At 41.0% G+C, this 24,047-nt stretch overlaps 1 protein-coding gene and 1 long non-coding RNA gene across 5 annotated transcripts in view; one reads left to right on the top strand and one right to left on the bottom strand.

The window, feature by feature from the left end:
• The window catches only part of LOC134356830 (protein FAM107B-like), a 164,126-nt gene extending 140,523 nt beyond the window's left edge, over nucleotides 1-23,603 (top strand). For all 4 annotated transcript variants that reach the window (XM_063068008.1, XM_063068005.1, XM_063068006.1 and 1 more), the window contains 2 exons: nucleotides 12,277-12,433; nucleotides 19,448-23,603. In XM_063068008.1, coding sequence (XP_062924078.1) covers nucleotides 12,277-12,433; nucleotides 19,448-19,564 — 274 coding nt within the window. In that variant the 3' untranslated portion in view covers nucleotides 19,565-23,603. The remainder of the gene's footprint in view (nucleotides 1-12,276; nucleotides 12,434-19,447) is intronic.
• LOC134356832 (uncharacterized) lies at nucleotides 18,950-24,046 on the bottom strand. Its single transcript, XR_010020445.1, has 3 exons — nucleotides 23,909-24,046; nucleotides 23,321-23,350; nucleotides 18,950-18,968 (listed from the first exon to the last, which is right to left on the bottom strand). It is a non-coding gene; the product is annotated as an uncharacterized LOC134356832 (long non-coding RNA).
• Nucleotide 24,047: the final 1 nt, after the last annotated feature.

Below are 24,047 nucleotides of genomic sequence, written 5' to 3' on the forward strand. Positions count from 1 at the left end.
TGTTGTTGAACCCACTAGGGGATCGGCTGTACTGGATTGGGTATTGTGTAATGAACTAGAGGTGATTAGAGAGATTGAGGTGAAGGAACCCTTAGGAGGCAGTGATCATAATATGATTGAGTTCACTGTGAAATTTGAGAAAGAGGAGCCGAAATCCGATGTGTCGGTATTTCAGTGGAGTAAAGGAAATTACAGTGGCATGAGAGAGGAACTGGCCAAAGTTGACTGGAAAGGGACACTAGCGGGAAGGACGACAGAGCAGCTGGAGTTTATGTGAGAAGTGAGGAAGGTGCAAGACAGATATATTCCAAAAAAGAAGAAATTTTCGAATGGAAAAAGGATACAACCATGGCTGACAAGAAAAGTCAAAGCCGAAGTTAAAGCAAAGGAGAGGGCATACAAGGAAGCAAAAATTAGTGGGAAGACAGAGGATTGGGAAGTTTTTAAAAGCTTACAAAAGGAAACCAAGAAGGTCATTAAGAGGGAAAAAGTGAATTATAGCTAGCAAATAATATCAAAGAGGATACTAAAAGCTTTTTCAAGTATATAAAGAGTAAAAGACAGGTGAGAATAGATATAAGACCGATAGAAAATGATGCTGGAGAAATTGTAATGGGAGATAAGGAGATGGCAGAGGAACTGAATGAGTATTTTGCATCAGTCTTCACTGAGGAAGACATCAGCAGTATACCGGAAGCTCAAGGGTGGCAGGGAAGAAACGTGTGTGCAGTCACAATTACGACAGAGAAAGTACTCAGAAAGCTGAATAGTCTAAAGGTAGATAAATCTCCCAGAACAGATGGAATGCACCGTCGTGTTCTGAAGGAATTAGCTGTGGAGATTGCGGAGGCATTAGCAATGACCTTTCAAAAGTTAATAGATTCTGTCATGGTTCTGGAGGACTAGAGGATTGCAAATGTCACTCCGCTATTTAAGAAGGGGGCAAGGAAGCAAAAAAGAAATTATAGACCTGTTAGCTTGACATCGGTGGTTGGGAAGTTGTTGGAGTCGATTGTCAAGGATGAGGTTACGGAGTACCTGGAGGCATATGACAAGATAGGCAGAACTCAGCATGGTTTCCTTAAAGGAAAATCCGACCTGACAAACCTATTGCAATTTTTTGAGGAAATTACAAGTCGGCTAGACAAGGGAGATGTAGTGGATGTTGTATATTTGGATTTTCAGAAGGCCTTTAACAAAGTGCCACACGTGAGGCTGCTTAACAAGATAAGAGCCCATGGAATTACGGGAAAGTTACATACATGGATAGAGCATTGGCTGATTGGCAGGAAACAGAGAGTGGGAATAAAGGGATCCTATTCTGGTTGGCTGCCAGTTACCAGTGGTGTTCCACAGGGGTCTGTGTTGGGGCCGCTTCTTTTTACATTGTACATCAACAATTTGGATTATGGAATAGATGGCTTTGTGGCTAAGTTTGCTGATGATACAAAGATAGGTGGAGGGGCCGGTACTGCTGAGGAAACAGGGAGTCTGCAGAGAGACGTGGATAGATTGGTAGAATGGGCAAAGAAGTGGCAAATGAAATACAATGTTGGAAAGTCTATGGTTATGCACTTTGGCAGAAAAAAAAACGGGCAGACTATTATTTAAGTGGGGAGAGAATTCAAAGTTCTGAGATGCAACAGGAGTTGGGAGTCCTCGTGCAGGATACTCTTAAGGTTAACCTCCAGGTTGAGTCGGTGGTGAAGAAGACGAATGCAATGTTGGCATTCATTTCTAGCGGAATAGAAGGATGCAATGTTGAGGCTCTATAAGGTGCTGGTGAGACCTCACTTGGAGTCCTGTGGGCAGTTTGGGGCTCCTTATTTAAGAAAGGATGTGCTGACGTTGGAGAGGGTTCAGAGAAGATTCACTAGAATGATTCCGGGAATGAGAGGGTTAACATATGAGGAACATTTGTCCGCTCTTGGACTGTATTCCTTGGAGTTTAGAAGAATGAGGGGGGACCTCATAGAAACATTTCGAATGTGGAAAGGCATGGACAGAGTGGATGTGGCAAAATTGTTTCCCATGGTGGGGGAATCTAGTACAAGAGGGTATGACTTAAGGATTGAAGGGCGCCCATTCAGAACAGAGATGCGAAGAAATTTTTTTAGCCAGAGGGTGGTGAATCTATAGAATTTGTCGCCACGGGCAGCAGTGGAGGCCAAGTCATTGGGTGTATTTAAGGCAGAGATTGATAAGTATCTGAGTAGCCAGGGCATCAAAGGTTATGGTGAGAAGGTGCGGGAGTTTGGGACTAAATGGGAGAATGGATCAGCTCATGATAAAATAGCGGAGCAGACTCGATGGGCCAAATGACCGACTTCCGCTCCTTAGCCTTATGGTCTAAGAAGGAAAATCTTTGTATTTCCATAATATCATTTGGGACAAACTTAAACGGAATGTGGTTCAGGTGGAGCTTATACCAAATTCGTGCTGGGGTGCAGTTTTATTACGAACGCACATGCTGAGGACTGAGTATGCGGGTGTCACATATCCCAGGCTGTTGGGGTCATTACAAGCATTACATTACATCTCCCACTACAGTTGTACTTTCAGCACAAACAGTCAATTCAGTGGTGGGACTGAATCAGCAGACATAAGGAAAGGTGAACAGAGATGGGGAAAAGGGAAGCTCCATCTCCAACTGGGTATCTCGGTAATGGAGATTGACATGGGGGGGAACTAAAATAAAGGGTCTTTCCTTGATTACAGAGATGCTTGGTGACTGACTATTGTGATGTGCTTGACTGGAGCAACCCAGGTAAGGACCAGGCCCGATATTTTGTTCATGGGGGTGTTAATGAGATTTTGGGCTTCAAATCAACTGCGTGCTACACTGGGGTTTGTAAACTGTTGCTGAATTTCAAACCAGCAGAATGAATTAGAACTTTCTGTAGGTGGGGCGAAATAGTAACAGACAGGTTCTGTAACAAAGCACAAGCCATCAGGGAAAACTAGCCTTGGAGAACATACAGGTCACTGTGCTTTGGAAACATAGTGGAATGTCTGGTATGCTGGTATCTCCAGTTAAATGTTAGTATCAGATGCTGCTATGGAAACCTGTCAAAAGTGTTTTTTTCTTGATATGGACAGTGCATTAACAAGGATTGCCAAATGAAAAAGATTCAGAACCCCCTCACTGCACAGATAGTGTAAAGGGAGGGAGATGCCCTCACAGCCCTGTTTTTCCTGAGCATGTTAATGTATTTTATTTTCATAGTTTCTGCAAAGCTCTGATTTTGTTTTCATCTACTCCTGTCTCTAAAAGGCAGATCTGTATGGTGTCTTTGTTTCTGCCCCTTTCCACCTCTGTCACAACTACCTGTAGCTTCTCAGGAGGTGTCGTTAACACTGCATTGATTATGAGGAGTTAAGTGCTCAACTGCAATTTAAAAATTGGGCCGATAATTAGTGAACACCACATGACTGTGGCTGGCATAGCTGCTGTTTGGTTTCCCCATTCAATAGCTTAGTGAGTCACAAATCACATCAAGAACAATCATTGGCTGCAATGGTAAGAAAGCAGGAGAAAAATCCTGCCAAATAAAATAAATTTTCAGATTAAGAAAAACTTTTGAATTACTCAGACATCAGCTATGAAATGGTTTGCACGGTGACCAGAAACTTTCCGCACATTTTGCTTGGTTCGTTCTGAGCTTGTTAGCCTCGGATACAGTTACAAAAGGCTCTTGCATTTAATTTCCGTGCTTTGACCAGAGGAGGAAATTGAACTAGTTTCTTCTCCATTCAATGTTTTATGTACATTGGATGAAAACTGAATTGAAAGTGCTGTGAAGCTGACCGAAAGGATGGGAGCTAAGCAAAGATTAAACTGATAAGCAATGATAATTATAGTTAATGTTGACAGCTAACTATCTGCATTGTAATAATTTACGTCTACTTTGATGATTAAACTCAAATTACTGATGGAAGTCCTCAGTCTTCGGGGCACTCTTGCTGCAGTTATGGGAATCTGCCTTTCCTAACACAATAAGGAACAATTTAAATTAGTTTTCCCATTGACAGTGCAAAGCAATACTGCACCCCTCAGTTATACACTCAGTGACAATATTATCAGGAACCTCATGTACCTAATAAAGTGACCACTGAGTATCTGTTTGTGGTCTTTCGCTATTACAGCCCATCTACTGATGAAGGGTCTCGGCCCGAAACATCGACTGTACCTCTTCCTAGAGATGCTGCCTGGCCTGCTGCGTTCACCAGCAACTTTCATGTGTGTTACTTCAAGGTTCAATGTGTTGTGCATACAGAGATGCTCTCCTGCACACCGCTGTTGTAACACATGGTTATCTGAGTTACTGTCCCCTCCCTCTCAGCTTGAGCTCCCTGGCCATTCTCCTCTGACCTCTCATTAACAAGGCATTTTTGTCCACAGAACTTCCACTCGTTGGATGTTTTTATTTTTTCACACCATTTTCTATAAACTCTAAAGGTTGTTGTGCATGAAAATCCCAGGGTCTCAGCAGTTTCTGAGATACTAACCCACCCCGTCTGGCACCATGGTCACAGTAGTTGAGATCACATTACCTCCCCATTCTGATGTTTGGTCTGTACAATAACTGAACCTCTTGACCATATCTGCATGCTTTTATGCATTGAGTTGCTGCCACATGATTGGATGATTAGATATTTACTGTATAATAATGAGCAAGTGTACCTTAGTAAGTGGCTGCTGGGTGTATAAATGTGCAATTAACATTTTGCATCTTTTATCAATATTTTTATTCCTCTTTGCTTGTGCATTTTGTTGCTATTGGTAATTACTTTAAACAGAAGTCAATCCTATTGTATCATTGCTTTTGTCTAGTTCTAATCGCAATGGTCTGGGTAAGAAACTCTCACTTCAGTCCTGTTCCACTATCCCAATCAACATTGATATCTATGCTATGTTGTCTTCATATTCAATGCATTAATGAGATAATGCTTGTATGATTACAACTGTTTATATGTTGAGGCTTTAATCCTTGCCACCGACTGAAAGTTTGTGTCATTGTTACATTAGGAAGCAAAGAGATTCTTTGGGCATTCCTATCCAATTAAGATCACAAAACGGAAATGGCCATGGATGCTCAGAGAATAACATTCGAAGGGTGATTGATAAGTTTGTGGCCTAAGGTAGAAAGAGATGAGTTATTAACTTCAAACTTTCTGTACAATCACTCAAAGAGTTGAACTGCAAGTGTATGTGACGAAAGCTGTATAACTCACTTAAAGAGAGGCTGTGTTGAAACATAAATGTGCTAGGTTTTCTAAAATTGACTCCTTCTACCTTAAGCCACAAACTTATCAATCACCCCTTGTATTCCATGGTCAAAGCTACCTGCCAATTCTTTGAATTCTTACATCAAAATACAATGATATACTATATTATTCTTCTTGTTTACTTTCAAATAATGAACTGAATAATGTTTTTTAAAGTTTCTAAAGAGTCGTAAAATCATTGGTGCCTTTATTTCATCATATCCTTCACTTTCTCAATAATTGTGGCTGCAAATCATCTCTAGTCTGAGGCTGTCCAAAGGATCGAGGATGACCTGCAGTTCAGAGATGGCTGAGGGTGACATGGGACCTGGAGAGTGTCTGTGGGGTAAGAGGTGCAGGCAAGGGAAAGAAGTAGGTACTTGGGGAGGTGATGCACTCCTGCCAATTATAATGTGATTCCAGTCAGAATCAGATATATTATTACCAACATAGGACATGAAATTTGTTGTTGTCTGGCAGCAGTACAGTGCAAAGATATAAACATTGATAAATTACAAAAATAAGTAAATACTGCTTTTTTTTTAAGAACAAGCTGATGGATATAGACCATTCAAAAATCTGATGCTGGAAGGGAAGAAGTTATTCCTTAAATCAACAAGCGTGGGTCTTCAGGCTCCTGTACCTCCTGCCTAATGTTATTGATGAAGAGAGAGAGCAGGCTCTGGATGCTGAGAGTCAGTAGTGATGGATGCCACCTTCTTGAGTCTCCACTTCTTGATGCCCTCTGGTGGGGAGGCTTGTGCCTGCGATGGAGCTGGCTGAGTCTGTAACCTACCTCAATGTGACTCCGTGTATTGGAGGCTCCATACCCGGCAGTGATATAACCAGTCAAAATCTAATCCACTGTACATCTATAGAAATTTGTGTCTTTGGTGACATACCAAATCTCCTTAACTCCTGTTGCAGTCTCGGTGCAATCCTTAATGATCAGGGCAACACACATCAAAGTTGCTGGTGAACGCAGCAGGCCAGGCAGCATCTCTAGGAAGAGGTACAGTTGACATTTCGGGCCGAGACCCTTCGTCAGGACTTAATGATCAGAATCAGGTTTAATATCACTGGCATATATTAAATAGCTAAATAAGTAGTACAAAAATAGATATTAAAAAAAGTGGTGAGGTAGTGTTCATGGGTTCAAAGTCCATTCAGAAATCAGATGGCAGAGGGGAAGAAGCTGTTCCTGAACCATTGAGTGTGTGCCTTCAGGGTTCTGTACCTCCTTCCTGATACTAGTAATGAGAACAAGACATGACCTGGGTGATGGATGCCCTTAATGGTGTACGCTGCCTCTTTGAGGCATTGCTCCTTGAAGATAGCCCGAACTACTTTCCCCTTGTTGAGCGGTTATAAGCTAGAGATGTGTCCTTCCCATGGAACTAAGTATAAGTAGGAATAACAAAAGCAGGAAATCCTGGAAATCAGACCACATCTCCAATATCTCCTGTTAATCACTGTTTTGTAAACCAGTGGTCCCCATGCAAAGCATGTGCTACCGGCCGTGAGGAAACGGTATGATTTGGCGATATGAAACGGTATGAGTCAGCTGCACTTTTCCTCATACCCCGTCGCGCACTGTTGAACTTGAACACCCTCCCCCCCCACCCCCCGCTGTCGGCCGGTCCACAAGAATATCGTCAATAGTAAGCTGGTCCGCAGTGCAAAAAAGGTTGGAGACCCCTGTTGTAAACCACAGATTTTCCCAATTTACTTTATAGGATTTCCTAATCCTAACCTTCACCGTGATTTACAACTGCATCCAGCACTCCCTGCCACACCAAGGCCTCTCTTTTGCTACTTGTGTTGTGGGACTACCCTCATTTGGTGCGACCACTGAGTTGACCATTATCAGAGCACCTCCAGCAATGGCATCTCCACCCCATTTCCAACCCACAGTCTGATCAAGCTCTTAACCCCTGTTTTGCTTTCCTACTCATTATTCTGATTACACCTCTGTGGAGCATTTTGGTACAAATGGCATATGTATAATTCTTCACAATGTTCAAGCTGTTTTTGTAATAGCAATTCCTGTTGTTCAAGTGCATGGTGTAATTTTTGCTGAGCCGGTTTAGGTTGTACTGTACCTTTTCACTTGTCACACCGCTTATGGACAGTTCTAGATATCAAACTGCTTTCCATTTCTCCATTTTAAACTTTTATTCCTCTCTGTACATCAAATAACAGACTTGTTTTAATCTTCCTCTTTTCTGCTTCTCCTATGCTTAATGTCTGTCAATGGGAGTTTCTTTCTCATATGTTCCTTTACTGGTTTATTCGGTTATTGTCTTTAACTTTTAAAGAGCACAGCATGTTTCACCTTTCCTCAGTTGGCCAAAAGTTGTGCTGGCACACGAAAGGCAATGTTAAATATCATCATCAATGCCTGTCTTCACTGAGGAGTGGCTCCCGAGATGAGAAAATGGCCCATATCTCAAGGAAAGCTGCCTTCTTCTGATATTGAGCACACACAATAAACGCAAGAGATTCTGCAGATGTGGGAAGTCTTGAGAAATGCACAGAAAACACTGGAGCGACTCGGCGTGCATCTGTGGAGAGGAATAAACAATCACATTTTGTATCAACCTTGTCTTGAGGTTTTGAGGCTTGCATGCCTCGATGACCTGGAGAGGTCAAAGGCCAGAGGCTAGTCAAACCCTGACTGGTCAAAACAAAATTGTTACTGAAAGAGCAATGAAGAATCCTTCCATACCTTTGAGCGACTGTATGAACGGACAGGGATGGAAGACTGTCCTTGCTGCCCTAAGCACCAGCAGTGTAATGGGCAGTAAGTAATTTCAGCCCAAGACCCTTCATCAGGACTGAAGAGGGGAAAGAAGCTAGAATAAGAAGTTTGGGGGGAGAGGAGGGAATACAAGGTGGCAAGTAATGAACCAAGTGGGGGGGGGGGAAGGTGAGTGGGGGAGGGGGAATGAAGTAAGAAGCTGGAAGGTAACAGGTAGTAGAGATAAAAGGCTGAAGAAGGAATCTGATAGTAGAGGACAGTGGACTGTGAGAGACAGGGAAGAAGGAGAGGCAACAGAGGGAGGTTATGGGCAGGTTAAGGGAAGAGTATGAAGGGAGCCAGAATGGGCCAGAAAAGAGAAGGGGGGAGAAATTACTGGAAATTAGATAAATCAATATTTATGCCATCAGGTCGAAAGCTACCCAGACCACAGATACTGATATAGAAATGGACCTTTTGTGAGGTGCAGTTTTTTAAAAATGCAATTATCCTGACACAAATGGGAAGGGCAATGGAGGCATTATTATTGTTTCTCAAGGCACAGACGCAGAGTGAGCTGGTGTTGGGAACCTGGGACTGAGGCTGTGGTTTGGCAACAAACTGAATGTTGCTGCCATCTGCTGAACAAGGCAAATCCAGCAAGGCTTGTCACACACAAAAAAAATGATGCATTTCACAATCTATTTTGTGCCTGATGTGGGATGACTTATTTTTCTAATAGTAGGATTTTTTTAAAAATACATTAAAATGTTTTGATCTGCTTTGGTTCAGTGGCCTGGAATGTCGCCTTTGACCCAGATCCAGCGTGGTACTGCTCCAATGAGGCATGTCGCCACTAACTGAATACAAGGTAGAGCTCAGCCCCAATCACTGCCAGCCACTGTGACTGGTCAGTAATAAATCACCAGATAACAGTTAATATTCAAGGTCATGGTAACAGATCCAGCTTTCTTTTCAGTTTATTGAGCAAAGAGATGGTTGAGCATGTTGGCACTGTGATTTTATAGCAGAGTATGTTTGTCTTTTTCAGTCGATCAATTGGGTGGTTAATAAATGCTGAATAATAGAGAGGCTGATCATTAAAATGGGGTGTTTCATACAACTCGTGCATCGTCAAGCTCCATGAAATAGTCATTTCAAGTATGTTAACAACCCTGCTGAAGGTTATACTGTTGTGTGCTGGGGCAGCAGGCTGAGGGTAGCAGACACCAACAGAATCAACAAACTCATCTGTAAGGCCAGTGATGTTGTGGGTATGGAACTGGACTCTCTCACGGTGGTATCTGAAAAGAGGGTGCTGTCTAAGTTGCATGCCATCTTGGTCAATGTCTCCCATCCACTACATAATGTACTGGGTGGGCACAGGAGTACATTCAGCCAGAGACTCATTCCACCGAGATGCAACACAGAACGTCATAGGAAGTCATTCCAGCCTGTGGCCATCAAACTTTACAACTCTTCCCTTGGAGGGTCAGACACCCTGAGCCAATAGGCTGGTCCTGGACTTATTTCATAATTTACTGGCATAATTTACATAATACTATTTAACTAATTATGGTTCTATTATTATTTATTATTTATGTTGAACTATAACGAAAACCAATTTCCCCCGGGATCAATAAAGTATGACTATGACTATGACTATGACTACAGCTCACCATAGTGACAAACCAAGCAATAGTCTCCAAACTGTGTATCACATTTATCAAGAAATAAAAAGAAGAGAAATAGTTGAGGTAAAACATACTTACAGTATCTCCACCAGAAGTAATAAAAGCTTCAGAAGTTCTAGTTTCTTGAAGCAGTGCCAAGGAAGCAAAGTTTGTATGGTATGTGAATTTGTACATTTCCATTTGCTTCAGTTTCTTTGCCGCAATTCAAGGCAAAATGCTGATATGGGAGCTGTAGTACTATGGGTAGACTGGACCAAAGAAAGATCATACACGTTGAGAACTAATGAACCTCACCACCAACAAGTGTGCAATGTCCGTGATTAACCAGGATTTATTATGTACAATGGAAGGAGCTTATGAGCTTCGTTCAGCTAGTTAATCGTAATGGATGTAGTCTGAGCTAACAGCTCTGTTCATCTGTTGGAAAAAGACCAGTGTTGTGAATAGCTGCCACCTTCTAAATCCAGCTTCTCCATTAAAAGCCTGCAGCTCATAAAAGGTGAGGTGCTGTGACCAGTAGGTAGACTGCACGTGAATCTAACAAGTCTGGAAAATGGAAGAATGCAAAGAGAACAGATTCTGCCGGGAGTCAAGCTCCTCTGATGCAGTGATACTCTATGACCATGCACTTGTCAAGGATAGTAAACTCCTCTTCAAATGCCATGTCCTAACAACTGCACCAGCAGGTTTGGGCATTGACAAAGTCACAGTAAAGTGCAAACAACAGGAATTCTGCAGATACTGGAAATTCAAGCAATACACATCAAAGTTGCTGGTGAACGCAGCAGGCCAGGCAGCATCTGTAGGAAGAGGTGCAGTCGACGTTTCAGGCCGAGACCCTTCGTCAGGACTAACTGAAGGAAGAGAGTATGTTCCTTCTAATTATTTCAATTGAGGTTCACACTAGTATAACCAGCAAGCACCCACTGCCGTACTTGTCATACCCACAGTACATCTTGGACACGGAATGTCCGTAATATAGTGAAAACACATTACGTGATGTTTGTTACACTACCCTCTCAACCACAGAACAGGGCAGCCGGCGACAGGCCTGCAGTCTAAAGAACAAAAACTTCAAACATTATCCTGAGGAAATGTCACATCACACTCAGAAAGCTTCAATTTTCAGGGCCAAGGAGATGGTTTGGTGTTGATTATGTAAGTATTATACGCTTAAAAATTCATAAAGTTTGTTGCATAAGGTATAATTATTTTCAGTAGTTTTTACACTAGGGATGGTGAAATCATTGGCTGTACGTTGAATGCATCTGAGAAGACAGTAACAGAATTAGAATCTGGTTTGTTATCTTGGTCTTGTCATTAGAAAATTGTTGCTTGTGGCAGCAGTACGGGGCCAAAGACATAAAAATACTCTATACAATAGATTCTTGTTCATTGGAACACCTGCGGTTTCATGGAAATAGTTAAAAAGGTTTTTTAAAAAAAGACAAACTGAGGAACAAATTATGTATTTAAATGAAATACAGAACTAATTAGAATACTACCAATATTATTGCAGTACTATGAAACTTTGTATTTGTTCCGACTACTTATCGATGGTGTCACGTTCTTTTGACTGTGAATGAATAAAATCAGTGCCCACACCTAGTGGACAGCCTTCATACAATGTTGTCACCAATTGTATCCTCCAAATCTTCCTTATCATTGTAACATTCAAGATGATTGTTGATGCTGTCAAAATCTTTATAGTTTCTAACTTGTTGAAGTCATGAAATATTTCATTTTCACTCCCAGCCATTTCTGGCATCTCCAAGCCTGAATGCTTGAAACTGCAGTGAGCAAAACAGTTCTGAATTGTCTTGCTGCTTATTTCTTGCTAATTTTCAGTTACAAAAATCACTTCTTTTGAACACAAACACAAGCAACTAACCCTACTTAAAAACTGTTTGCTCAAAGCATAGTGTTGTGTCGAACGGCCATGCAAGCACATGTGACTGACGTTAGTTAGAAACTGTTCAGCAATAATCTCCTGCCCCAATTAAGTGGCATAGTATCCCAAATAAATAAAGGGAATCCTAGCTATTTTCTTGATTCGTTTTTGTTCTTTCAGAGTTGGCCCACGTAGTGGCTGCCCCAATTAACCAACAGCCCAGTTAACCAGAATCCACTGTATTACAAAATAGATAAAGTGCAAAAAAATGAATAATCAATAATCATAGACCTTTCAGAAATATGATGGCATTTTACTCTGCAGTGAAAGGATATCACTGCTGGCCACACCCAGGTTTCCTTGTAAGAATGTGTATGTGGTAGAAGTTTTTTCAACTTTGCATAGTAGTAATGCCAAACAATGACAATTAACAACTGGAATTTTTAAGCCATTAACTTTGCTCTCTCTGTTACGCATTTCATACAAGGGTATCTCTTTGTTTGGGAATCATTATTCAGTGACTCACAATTCATGTATGTAGTTGTGTACTCTGAAATTTACTGAAGAGTTATCAACTCCAAATCCCCATACTTGTCCCTCCTACAGTGGGGAAAATTGGCTTTAATTTTCCACGTGCAAGTCACAGAAGATCATTGAGTTAAAACATTTTACTTCTCTTGTAGAGGTTTGGGTTCTGAAAACAAACCAGAGTTACAACGAGTGCTGGAATACAGGCGGCGAGATCAGCTCATTCGGCAACGGAAGGAGGAAGAAGAGGCACAGAAAATTAAATCTCCATTTGAACTTCAACTCCAGAAGAGACATCAAAGGCTGGAACAGGTTTGAAATGCCAAAAAAAAATTACTTTTTAGATGTTAAGGGAATCAAGAGTAATAAGGACATTGAAGGGAAGTGATGCTGAGGTACGTCATAATTTTATTGGAGGACATAATGGGAGCAAGGGACCAATTAATCTTTCCTGCTTGCGTACACTGTGGGTAAAGTAAGTTTTACCTTGAACTTATCCCAAAGCATCTAATATGGCAGTTAACAGACAAAATGCTGGAGGAACACGGCGGACCAGGCAGCATCTATGGAAAAGAGTACACAGTCGACATTTCAGGCCGAGACCCTTCATCAGAACCGGAGAAAAGAAGATAAGAAGTCAGAGTAAGAAGGTGGGGGAAGGGGAGGAAGAAATACAAGGTACTGTAGTCAGTGATAGGTGAGACCTGGAGTGGTGAAATAAAGAGCTGGGAAGTCGATTGGTGAAAGAGATGGAGAAGGAGAGATCTGATAGGAGATGACAGAAGGCCATGAAAGGAAGCGCAGGAGGCAGAGCACCAGAGGGAAGTGATGGGCAGGAAATGAGATGAGGAAAGAGAAGAAAATAGGGTTGGGGAACGCTGAGGGGAGAGGGCCATTACCAGAAGTTCAAGAAATCAATGTTCTTGCCATCAGGTTGGAGGCTACCCAGATGAAATATAAGGTGTTTCTCCTGCAACCTGGGTGTGGCCTCATTGCAGCAGTAGAGGTGGCCATGGACTGGCATGTCGAAATAGGAAGTGGAATAAAAATGGGTGGACACCGGGAGATTCCGCCTTTTCTTAGTGGACAGAGCATAGGTGCTCAGCGAAGCGGTCTCTCAATCAACGTCGGGTCTCACTGATGTACAGGAGGCTACACTGGGAGCACCGGATACAGTACCACTTTGCCAAGCACCTACACTCAAATAAGGGTGATTTAAAACGGCTTTATTCCTCCCTGTGATAAGGAGGTTGAAAGATTTGCCCAACAGAGGGGCATGCAGCGAAGACTCAGCAACCCACCTCTGACTGGCTGCAAATGCTGAGAGGCAAAATATTGAGAGCAAGAGTTGTACAGTCTTTAAAAATGCATCCATAGATTGTGGAATCAGTTGGGGGAGTAAAGTTATCCATTCTGGCTCAAGAGCCTGACAGTTGTAGAGTATTAACTGTTCCTGAAACTGATGGCGTGAAACTTGAGGCTTCAGTAGCTCCTTCCAAATGGCAGGAGTGTGAGGAGAGCGTGGCCTAGATGATGGATGCTGCTCGTAGATGTGCTTAATGGTGGGGGGAGGGGGTGTCTTTACCTGTGATGGACTGGGCCATATCCACTACATTTTTCAGCTTTTCCATTCATGGGCATTGGTGTTTCCATTCCAGGCTGTGATACAACTGGTCAGTATACTCTCTACTGCACATCTATAGGAGTTTTTTGAAGTTTCAAAGACATGCCAAATGTTTGCAGATTTCCAAAATAAAACGCAGAGACATTGCCAAGCTTTCTTTGTAAAGGCACTTGCATGCTGGATTCAGGACAGATCCTCTGAAAGATAACGCTGCGGGATTTAAAGTTGCTGACCCTCTCCACCTCTGATCCCCTGATGAGGACTGGCTCATGGATATCCAGTTTCCTCCTCCTGTAGTCGGTAATCATCTCCTTGGTCCAGCTGACATTGAGTAGAGGGTTGTTGTTTTGACACCATTCAGCCAGTTTTACAATCTCCCTCCTTTCTGCTGATTCATCACCATCTCTGAATTGGCCAACGACTGTGGTGTCATCAGCAAATTTAAGTACAGCATTGGAGCTGTCCTTGGCCTCACAGTCATAAGTATATATCAACTACAGCAGGCTGCTAAGCACACGGACTTGTGGTGCACCTGTACTGATGGAGATTATGGAGGAGATGTTGTTACCAATCCAAAATCTTTTTTCTAGCCTAATCACATCTTTCCTATAGTATGGTGCCCAAAACTGTGCACACTGTTCTAAGAGTGGCCTAACCAAAGACTTCTACAGCTGTAACTTGATGCCCCAAATTCTGTACTCAGCCAATGAAGACAAGCATACCATATGTAGCCGCTAACACCTTGTCAACTTGTGTTGTCACTTTCAGGGAACCATGTACTTGAACCCCAAGGTCCCACTGTTCAATAGAATTTCCCCAACTCCCTGCCATCACTGTGTATGCCCTGCTCTGAGTTAAGTTTCCAAACTACATAATTTTGCACTTATCTGAATGAAATTCCATCAACCGTTCCCTTGTCTGCTTTCCTAGCTTATCTAGGTCCTGAAGTTACCTAGAACAATCTTCTTCAATGTCCACTATACCCAAAAAATTGGTGTTATCCACAAATTTAGTAATCATGTGTCTGACATTCTGTTCAAATTATTAATTTATAATGAATTATGAAGGATACAGTACTAATCTCTGTGGTATGCCATGATTGCAGGTCCCTCATTGGAAAAGTAACCCCACCCTCACCACCACTACCACCCTAAGCCAATTTTATACCAGTTTTGCTATCTCATCCTGGTCCCAATGTATTCAGCCCTTCTGGACCATCTTATCATCTGGAAACTTTGTCAAAGGCCTTGTTGTAGTCCATGAAGACACTATCCACTGTCCCCAACAATCTTTCCTGCTTTATGACCATTAACGCCCCCCTCCTTAATGTTAATATGCTTCAGCATTCACCTCCCTCGAACTCTTTAGTTTCCATGTCCCCTCCCCACAATAAATACATACATGGTATTCATTTAAGACCTACTTCACCAATTTTTCATTGCTCCACACCGTCTTTCTAGTACCATTTTATTCTTAATATAATTATAGAATCTAGTAGCATTCTCCTACTGTATTTGAACTACCAGGGATATCTCATGGTCTCTTTTAGTCCCCCTAATTTCCTTCTTAAGTGTAGTCTTACATCCCTTATACTCTTTACGGGATTTGATAGATCTTGACTGCCTATTTCTGACATGTGCTTCCTTTCTCCTGAAGGACTTTAATATACCTAATCAACTATGGTTTTCCAATTCTGCTAGCCTTGCTCTTCGATCTAACAGGAAGATGCTGGTCCTGAATTCTTTATATCTCACCTTTAAATGCCTCCTTTTACCTGCAAAGGTACATGTCCTCTGGTCACATGTCCTTTTACCTGAAAAGCCTGTCCCAATCAATCTTTGCAGGTTTCTGTCTAATGCCATCCGAAGTAGCCTTTCCTCAATTCAGGCCTTTAACTTATGGGCCAAAACTCTATTGAAATTAAAAGTACAAGGGTCTATGGTCCCAAAACACTCTCCCACTGATGGATCAGCCACTTGAATGGCTTCATTTCCTCAAGAAGAGATTGAGTATAATCCTTTCTCTAGTTGAGCCATTGCTTCAGAAAATGTTCCTGGACAAATTCAACGAATTCTGTCACATCTAATCTCTTAGAAATTCATTCTGTTCTTAATTTGGATTTTGAACCTCTGCAATTTTATTCACTTCTCAACATGAGAAGGAATGAGAGGCCCCTTGGGTAAGAGTGACCATAATATGGTGGAATTCTTCATTAACATGGAGAGTGACGTAGTTAATTCAGAAACAAAGGTTCTGAACTTAAAGAGGGGTAACTTTGAAGGTATGAGACGTGAATTAGCTAAGATAGACTGGCAAATGACACTTCAAGGATTGACGGTGGATATGCAATGGCAGGCATTTAAAGGTTGCATGGATGAACTACAACAATTGTTCATCCCAGTTTGGCAAAAGAATAAATCAAGGAAGATAGTGCACCCGTGGCTGACAAGAGAAATTAGGGATAGTATCAATTCCAAAGAAGTAGCATACAAATTAGCCAGAGAAAGTGGCTCACCTGAGGACTGGGAGAAATTCAGAGTTCAGCAGAGGAGGACAAAGGGCTTAATTAGGAAGGGGAAAAAAGATTATGAGAGAAAACTGGCAGAGAACATAAAAACGGACTGTAAAAGCTTTTATAGATATGTAAAAAGGAAAAGACTGATAAAGACAAATGTAGGTCCCCTGCAAACAGAAACAGGTGAATTGATTATGGGGAGCAAGGACATGGCAGACCAATTGAATAATTACTTTGGTTCTGTCTTCACTAAGGAGGACATAAATAATCTTCCAGAAATAGTAAGGGACAGAGGGTCCAGTGAGATGGAGGAACTGAGCGAAATACATGTTAGTAGGGAAGTGGTGTTAGGTAAATTGAAGGGATTGAAGGCAGATAAATCCCCAGGGCCAGATGGTCTGCATCCCAGAGTGCTTAAGGAAGTGGCCCAAGAAATAGTGGACGCATTAGTGATAATTTTTCAAAACTCGTTAGATTCTGGACTAGTTCCTGAGGATTGGAGGGTGGCTAATGTAACCCCACTTTTTAAAAAAGGAGGGAGAGAGAAACCGGGGAATTATAGGCCGGTTAGCCTAACGTCGGTGGTGGGGAAACTGCTGGAGTCAGTTATCAAAGATGTGATAACAGCACATTTGGAAAGCGGTGAAATGATCGGACAAAGTCAGCATGGATTTGTGAAAGGAAAATCATGTCTGACGAATCTCATAGAATTTTTTGAGGATGTAACTAGTAGAGTGGATAGGGGAGAACCAGTGGATGTGGTATATTTGGATTTTCAAAAGGCTTTTGACAAGGTCCCACACAGGAGATTAGTGTGCAAACTTAAAGCACACGGTATTGGGGGTAAGGTATTGGTGTGGGTGGAGAATTGGTTAGCAGACAGGAAGCAAAGAGTGGGAATAAACGGGACCTTTTCAGAATGGCAGGCGGTGACTAGTGGGGTACCGCAAGGCTCAGTGCTGGGACCCCAGTTGTTTACAATATATATTAATGACTTGGATGAGGGAATTAAATGCAGCATCTCCAAGTTTGCGGATGACACAAAGCTGGGTGGCAGTGTTAGCAGTGAGGAGGATGCTAAGAGGATGCAGGGTGACTTGGATAGGTTGGGTGAGTGGGCAAACTCATGGCAGATGCAATTTAATGTGGATAAATGTGAAGTTATCCACTTTGGTGGCAAAAATAGGAAAACAGATTATTATCTGAATGGTGGCCGATTAGGAAAAGGGGAGGTGCAACGAGACCTGGGTGTCATTATACACCAGTCATTGAAAGTGGGCATGCAGGTATAGCAGGCAGTGAAAAAGGCGAACGGTATGCTGGCATTTATAGCGAGAGGATTCGAGTACAGGAGCAGGGAGGTACTACTGCAGTTGTACAAGGCCTTGGTGAGACCACACCTGGAGTATTGTGTGCAGTTTTGGTCCCCTAATCTGAGGAAAGACATCTTTGCCATAGAGGGAGTACAAAGAAGGTTCACCAGATTGATTCCTGGGATGGCAGGTCTTTCATATGAAGAAAGACTGGATGAACTGGGCTTGTACTCGTTGGAATTTAGAAGATTGAGGGGGGATCTGATTGAAACGTATAAGATCCTAAAGGGATTGGACAGGCTAGATGCGGGAAGATTGTTCCCGATGTTGGGGAGGTCTAGAACGAGGGGTCACAGTTTGAGGATAGAGGGGAAGCCTTTTAGGACCGAGGTTAGGAAAAACTTCTTCACACAGAGAGTGGTGAATCTGTGGAATTCTCTGCCACAGCAAACTGTTGAGGCCAGTTCATTAGCTATGTTTAAAAGGAAGTTAGATATGGCCCTTTTGGCTACAGGGGTCAGGGGGTATGGAGGGAAGGCTGGGTTCTGAGTTGGATGATCAGCCATGATCATAATAAATGGTGGTGCAGGCTCGAAGGGCCGAATGGCCTACTCCTGCACCTATTTTCTATGTTTCTATGTTTCTATGAATGCTAATTCTTTGACATTACTAAAAAGGAACCCATGTTGGTTCCAGGGTTACTCTTACCCAGCTGTGTATCACTGTGGTCCTCACTCTAAGTCAAGCCTATTAACAGGACAAGTCATGTCCAAGGATTGTGGTGGAAGTGTCTTGTAAGTTTTCTGTTAAGGTCCTTTAATAGATATGCTTTATATCTCAAAGATGAAAAAGATACTTTATGAATTTCTCCCATAGTCCACCCTCTCCTATCAGATTCCTTCTAGACGTTTACCTTTTCCATCTATCATCTCCCAGCTTCTTTCTTCATTCCCCCTCTCCCACCCACCTGGCTTCACCAATCACCTCCTAGCGTGCACTATTTCCCCTCTTCCCCACCCCCCACCTTCGTACTCTTCCCCTTCCTTTCCATTTTCGGCCTAAAACATCGACTGTTTATTCACTTCCATAGATGATGCCTGACCATCCTGAGTTCCTCCAGCCTTGTGTGTGTTGCTCTGGATTTCCAGCATCTGCAGAATCTCTTGTGTTTAGCATATGAATTTGTTTATTTTTTCCTACAGTAAAGTATCTTGGTGAGTCTTCCAGAGAGCATTGTAAGATAACAGCATAATGTGAGTCTAGTATCATACGAAGTTAAAGTAACACTTCCATTTCTTGAGAAAACTGTAAATCAGAGCTAGATATAATGAAGTTATTTGTACAGTTTCCTATGGTGCTCTTCCATCTTGTGTTTCAAACTTGTCATAAGCATACCTGCAGAAACAACAAGAACTGATAAAACATTTTGGAAAAATGAAGTCACTGAGAAACTTCCTGAAATGTTGGGCATTGCCTAAAAAACATGAATTTAGAAGTGTGATTAAACATTAGAAAACTTTATTCTAAAATAATCTAAAAATTAATCCAACGTTTTCCACTTCTACCACCAGGTAAAGAGTAAACATCACTAAGAATTCAGATTCTGGGGGAGGTAGAAGTGGATTGTGGTCTCAAATTTTCAATATTCCCCAAAGCAACAGGACAATATGTCACTAAGGCTGTAACAATCTTATCTTTGCCATATTCCAATTGCTACTTGATTTTAATATTGACATCATCATTAATCAATAGGCAACCTTTGTTTTTCCCTATGCAACTTAGGCAACATGTTATGGTTAAGCTAACATGTTCAAGTGTGGAAACTATTGTGGAAAACTTTTGCATTTACTAAATGGTGAAATTGTATCTTTCAGTTGGAAAGGGAACAGGAGAGGAGTGGAGAAGAACAAGAAAATGCTCCTGAATTCATCAAAGTCAAAGAAAACTTGCGGAGAACATCCACTTTCAGTACTGAGAAGAAGGCTGGCTAGTATAGAGAGTTCCTTTCTCAATGAATGGCCTTTTACTGGTTGATAATGCTCGGCACCAGTTCTACTTGACTGATTTGCTATGCCATCATTATAGAGTTCATTTAATGTTCTTGTCTTTCTTATGAGGAAAATGAAAACTGTTTTATTCTGCTCGGAATGGATGGCCAATCTTTTCCAGACATTAAGAATGTTTGTTTTGTAGGGCTCACCAAACCTGATCAGTAGGTGAGAACGTGAAAGTGCTACTTAATGTGAATATGCCAGTTTGAATAAAAAGAAACATAACAAGAATCCAGTGAATCTGGACAATGAATTGTAATGACAAAGTGACCTATCAACATACCTTAAATTTCTTACCCCTGACTAAGATGGAACATCAAGCTCGCTATTCGTTCATGCATTCCATGTAATGATTCAAAGCATAAAGAAGGTGTTTCATGGTATTTTGCATAAAAGGTTCTCTGCTTGTAACATCAACTGACGTGCAGCAGCAGTGACTCTTTTTAATGAAATGAACTTAGAGTCGAATGTTCCCTTTGACGGGTGAGATTTGATGGTGACAATTATTGTCATGTGATATTTGCCTTTTATCTCAGAGGAAAAGCCTTCCTTTTGCTTGTGTTGATATTTGGTCAAACGTTTGACTGCTATGCATTTTTTTTTGTTACGGCTGTATTTGAATTAAAATGTTGCTAATTGAAGATTGTTGTAAATGCTACATGGATATTGTTAATTTTAATCTACAAATCTTAACAGTAAAATAAGTGGTGGCTGTTGGTATTTTATGGATTGTCTGATTATGTATGTATACAGTCAACAGCTGAAATAGCCAGAATCTGCTGGGAAGATTTGGAATTGTTGACTGTTGATATTTTTTTAGGAGTTAAATTTAGATTGCACAATACCTAACAATCCAGAAAATATATCACAATTTTCAATACATTTATTATCTACCTATAGTAATAGATGTGTAGATAACTCCTGTATTGAGAATCTTGGTGTGTTTTTTTTCTGATATAATACTATGGGATAAAGAAATTAATAGGGTAAACACAATTAAAACTTCTACAGTAAACCAAGGAACAACTGACCAAAACCTTTAAAACTTTGTTCTGTCTTGCTGACAGCACATTTCATTCTAGAATAATTCTATTAAGCGCTTATGAACCTACTACTAAAAGCAGATATATTTTGAAAAGCTACCCGTACCAGAGCCTTAGAAAATCACAATAATTAGCCTTACAGAATGTGTGGGCAGCATAGAGAAGAATTTTGTGTAGTACAAGAAATGCAATGACTACTACTTTAAAGATAAACGCTGTGTAAACAAAATCAATTTACAATCAATATCTTTTATGTTCATTCTGTCATTTACACTTCAAAATGCTGATTTATTTTATACTTAGTAATGTCCAGATGTTGGAGACTGCTTGATTATGAATGTAATTCTGAAAGCTTTTAACTTCATTTGAAAAGATTGTCACTCTCTTAATTTTGTTTGCCATGTATTCAATTCACCTAGTACTGGAAAGAAAGAGTGTCTGGTATTTTGTGACCAGAATTGCAAAGAAAAATTGCAATGCAGCTGCTAGAATGACAAATCATATTGTTTGTAATGACAACAGCTGTCTGTATGTTTTGTAAACGATGCTTTTGAAATGTTACTGAGAAAATGTTTACGGTTGCATAAGTTACACCTATCACCACAGTAAAATGAATTTACACCTCTGATTAGATTTAGTGTTGGAATGCACATTCTGAAAGTTTATTTTCTTTCACTTTTACTCATCACTTGGGAAATTGTTGCTTTTCTACATGTACATAAAATTCAAGCTCCAGTCTGTGAATCTGTGATAAGAGGTAATCACTGTTTCATCATTGATAACAGGAGGAGATTTTGTATTCAGTTGGATTGTTGCCATCTATAGGTTTGTGTAATTGTAACAGCTTTGAAATTAAAAACTGCTTATTTTACCATGTGGAAATTTCTCGTGCTTCAAAAATTGAATGCTTAGGTTTTGCATTTTGTAGCTCAAGTACACTGTTTGCATACATTATTTACATACCAGTCATCTTTTATTAACATTAGTGGTGTTAATGTAAATTACATTGCAAAATTCAAAGTAGCCAAGGAAGACCTATAATTAACGACAATTCTGCCAATGGCCCAGCTTGGGTAACCTAATACTGCGGAATTCATTGTTGTAAGCACTGTTAACGTAGAAAATTAGCTCTTGTCTAAAAGCAAGACACAGGCTGAATTGTTGTTCTTTGAATTTTTTTTTTGTAATTTTTTTAAATTGAATTTCATCATCAAACAAACATTTCCATAAGATGTATTTCAGATACTGTACATATATATCATGTAATCATATTTGTCACAAATCTCCACATAATATTTATCTAAGGTATACACTTATAGAAAGGAGAGGAAAGAAATAACAATCAAAAGAAGAAAACTATGTACAAAGTAGGGGTGATCTTTTTTTTTACAACATATTCATTGACTTGTGAGAATAAAATCAGGCCTATGAGGTGTTATGTAGTTAAACCATTTTTCCCAGTATGAATCAAATTGTTCCAACTTATGATTAACAATCTTTTCTATTTTGTAAATGTCCATCGTAATTTCCATCCATACATTTAAAGTTGGGCTCTCCTGTGATAACCATTTCCTGGTAAGGGCCACCAGTAGTATAGTCATTAAATATTTATCTCTTTTCAACCATTCTTGAGGTATATACCCAAAATATATGGTCTTACTCTCTAAGGGCATTTCACATTTAAAGATGTCTAGTAGGGCATTATGAACCCCACTCCAACAGTCTTTGATATCGGGGCATTCCCAGAAAATGTGATAATGGTTTGCATTTTGAGTTCCACAATTTTTCCGGCAAACAGGGAGGTTACTATCATAATGGGATTTCTGAGAGGGTGTAATAAAATATCTTAAGTTTTTCCACCCGAACTCCCTCTTTTTCTGTGAACTGGTACACTTCCATTGATACCTCCATATTATTGTCCAGTCTTCCTCAGATATTATTATCCCTCCTTCCTTCTCCCATTTTGTTTTAATGTATGAAGTCGAATGTGTTTTAAGATTTGACAAACTCTTATACACGCTTGAAATGATTCTACTACCGTTGTCTAAATTATATGCTTTTCTAAATAGCTCTATCAGACATGTACTTGCCTTGGTTACATTTTTAACCGTCCTATTAACATACTGTTGCATCTGTAAATACCGATGAAAGTCTTGTTTTTCTAATAAGTTCTTTGAACTTCTCAATAGTTGCCGGGTATGCAAGCGAGTGAAATAAGTGAATTTGAATTTATTTATTTAGATCTTACATCCGTCCCACAATGTGAGGGATTAAAAATCTCTATGTTATGACTCCATCGCAATGTACAGACAAGAAATGGAACAGGTTGTATCCGCTGACGGGAAACACACATTCCACAGATAAAGAAGTATGCTGTATAGTAAGAAAGTATGATAAAATAAACATAATAGTATGAAAATAGTTCACATCTGGCGCTAACAAGAGGAATTCTGCAGATGCTGGAAATTCAAGCAACACACATAAAAGTTGCTGGTGAACGCAGCAGGCCAGGCAGCATCTCCAGGAAGAGGTACAGTCGACGTTTCAGGCCGAGACCCTTCGTCAGGACTAACTGAAGGAAGAGTCTCACTAACTCTGCGTTCACCAGCAACTTTGATGTGTGTTGCTCACATCTGGCGCTGCCGCTTCATACTTCGCCTGAACGTGGATAGTTTGTGGAAATCTGAAATAATAAGACAAAACTAGCAATAATCGGCAAAATTAGGCAGTGTGTTGTAAAAGTAAATATTTACCAACTGCCACCAATCTTCCCGATAAACCTACTGGACTATTCACCTTCGATGAGAGCTAGCAAACTTTCACTGGACAGTACAACAGTATGCTGTGCGCAAACATTCACTCTAACCACTTTCACTCAGGTTGGAGGAACAACACCTTATATTCCGTCTGGGTAGCCTCCAGCCTGATGGCATGAACATCGACTTCTCTAACTTCCGCTAAGGCCCCACCTCCCCCTCGTACCCCATCTGTTACTCATTTTTATGCACACATTCTTTCTCTCACTCTCCTTTTTCTCCCTCTGTCCCTCTGAATATACCTCTTGCCCATCCTCTGGGTCCCCCCCCCCCGTCTTTCTTCCCGGACCTCCTGTCCCATGATCTTCTCGTATCCCCTTTTGCCTATCACCTGTCCAGCTCTCGGCTCTATTGCTCCCCCTCCTGTCTTCTCCTATCATTTTGCATCTCCCCCTCCCCCTCCAGCTTTCAAATCCCTTACTCACTCTTCCTTCAGTTAGTCCTGACGAAGGGTCTCGGCCTGAAACGTCGACTGCGCCTCTTCCTATAGATGCTGCCTGGCCTGCTGCGTTCACCAGCAACTTTGATGTATGTTGCTTTCAGGAATAGTTATTTTGTGAAATC

The sequence above is a fragment of the Mobula hypostoma genome, chromosome 15 (genome assembly GCF_963921235.1).
Source record: "Mobula hypostoma chromosome 15, sMobHyp1.1, whole genome shotgun sequence".
In the NCBI taxonomy this organism is placed as follows: domain Eukaryota; kingdom Metazoa; phylum Chordata; class Chondrichthyes; order Myliobatiformes; family Myliobatidae; genus Mobula; species Mobula hypostoma.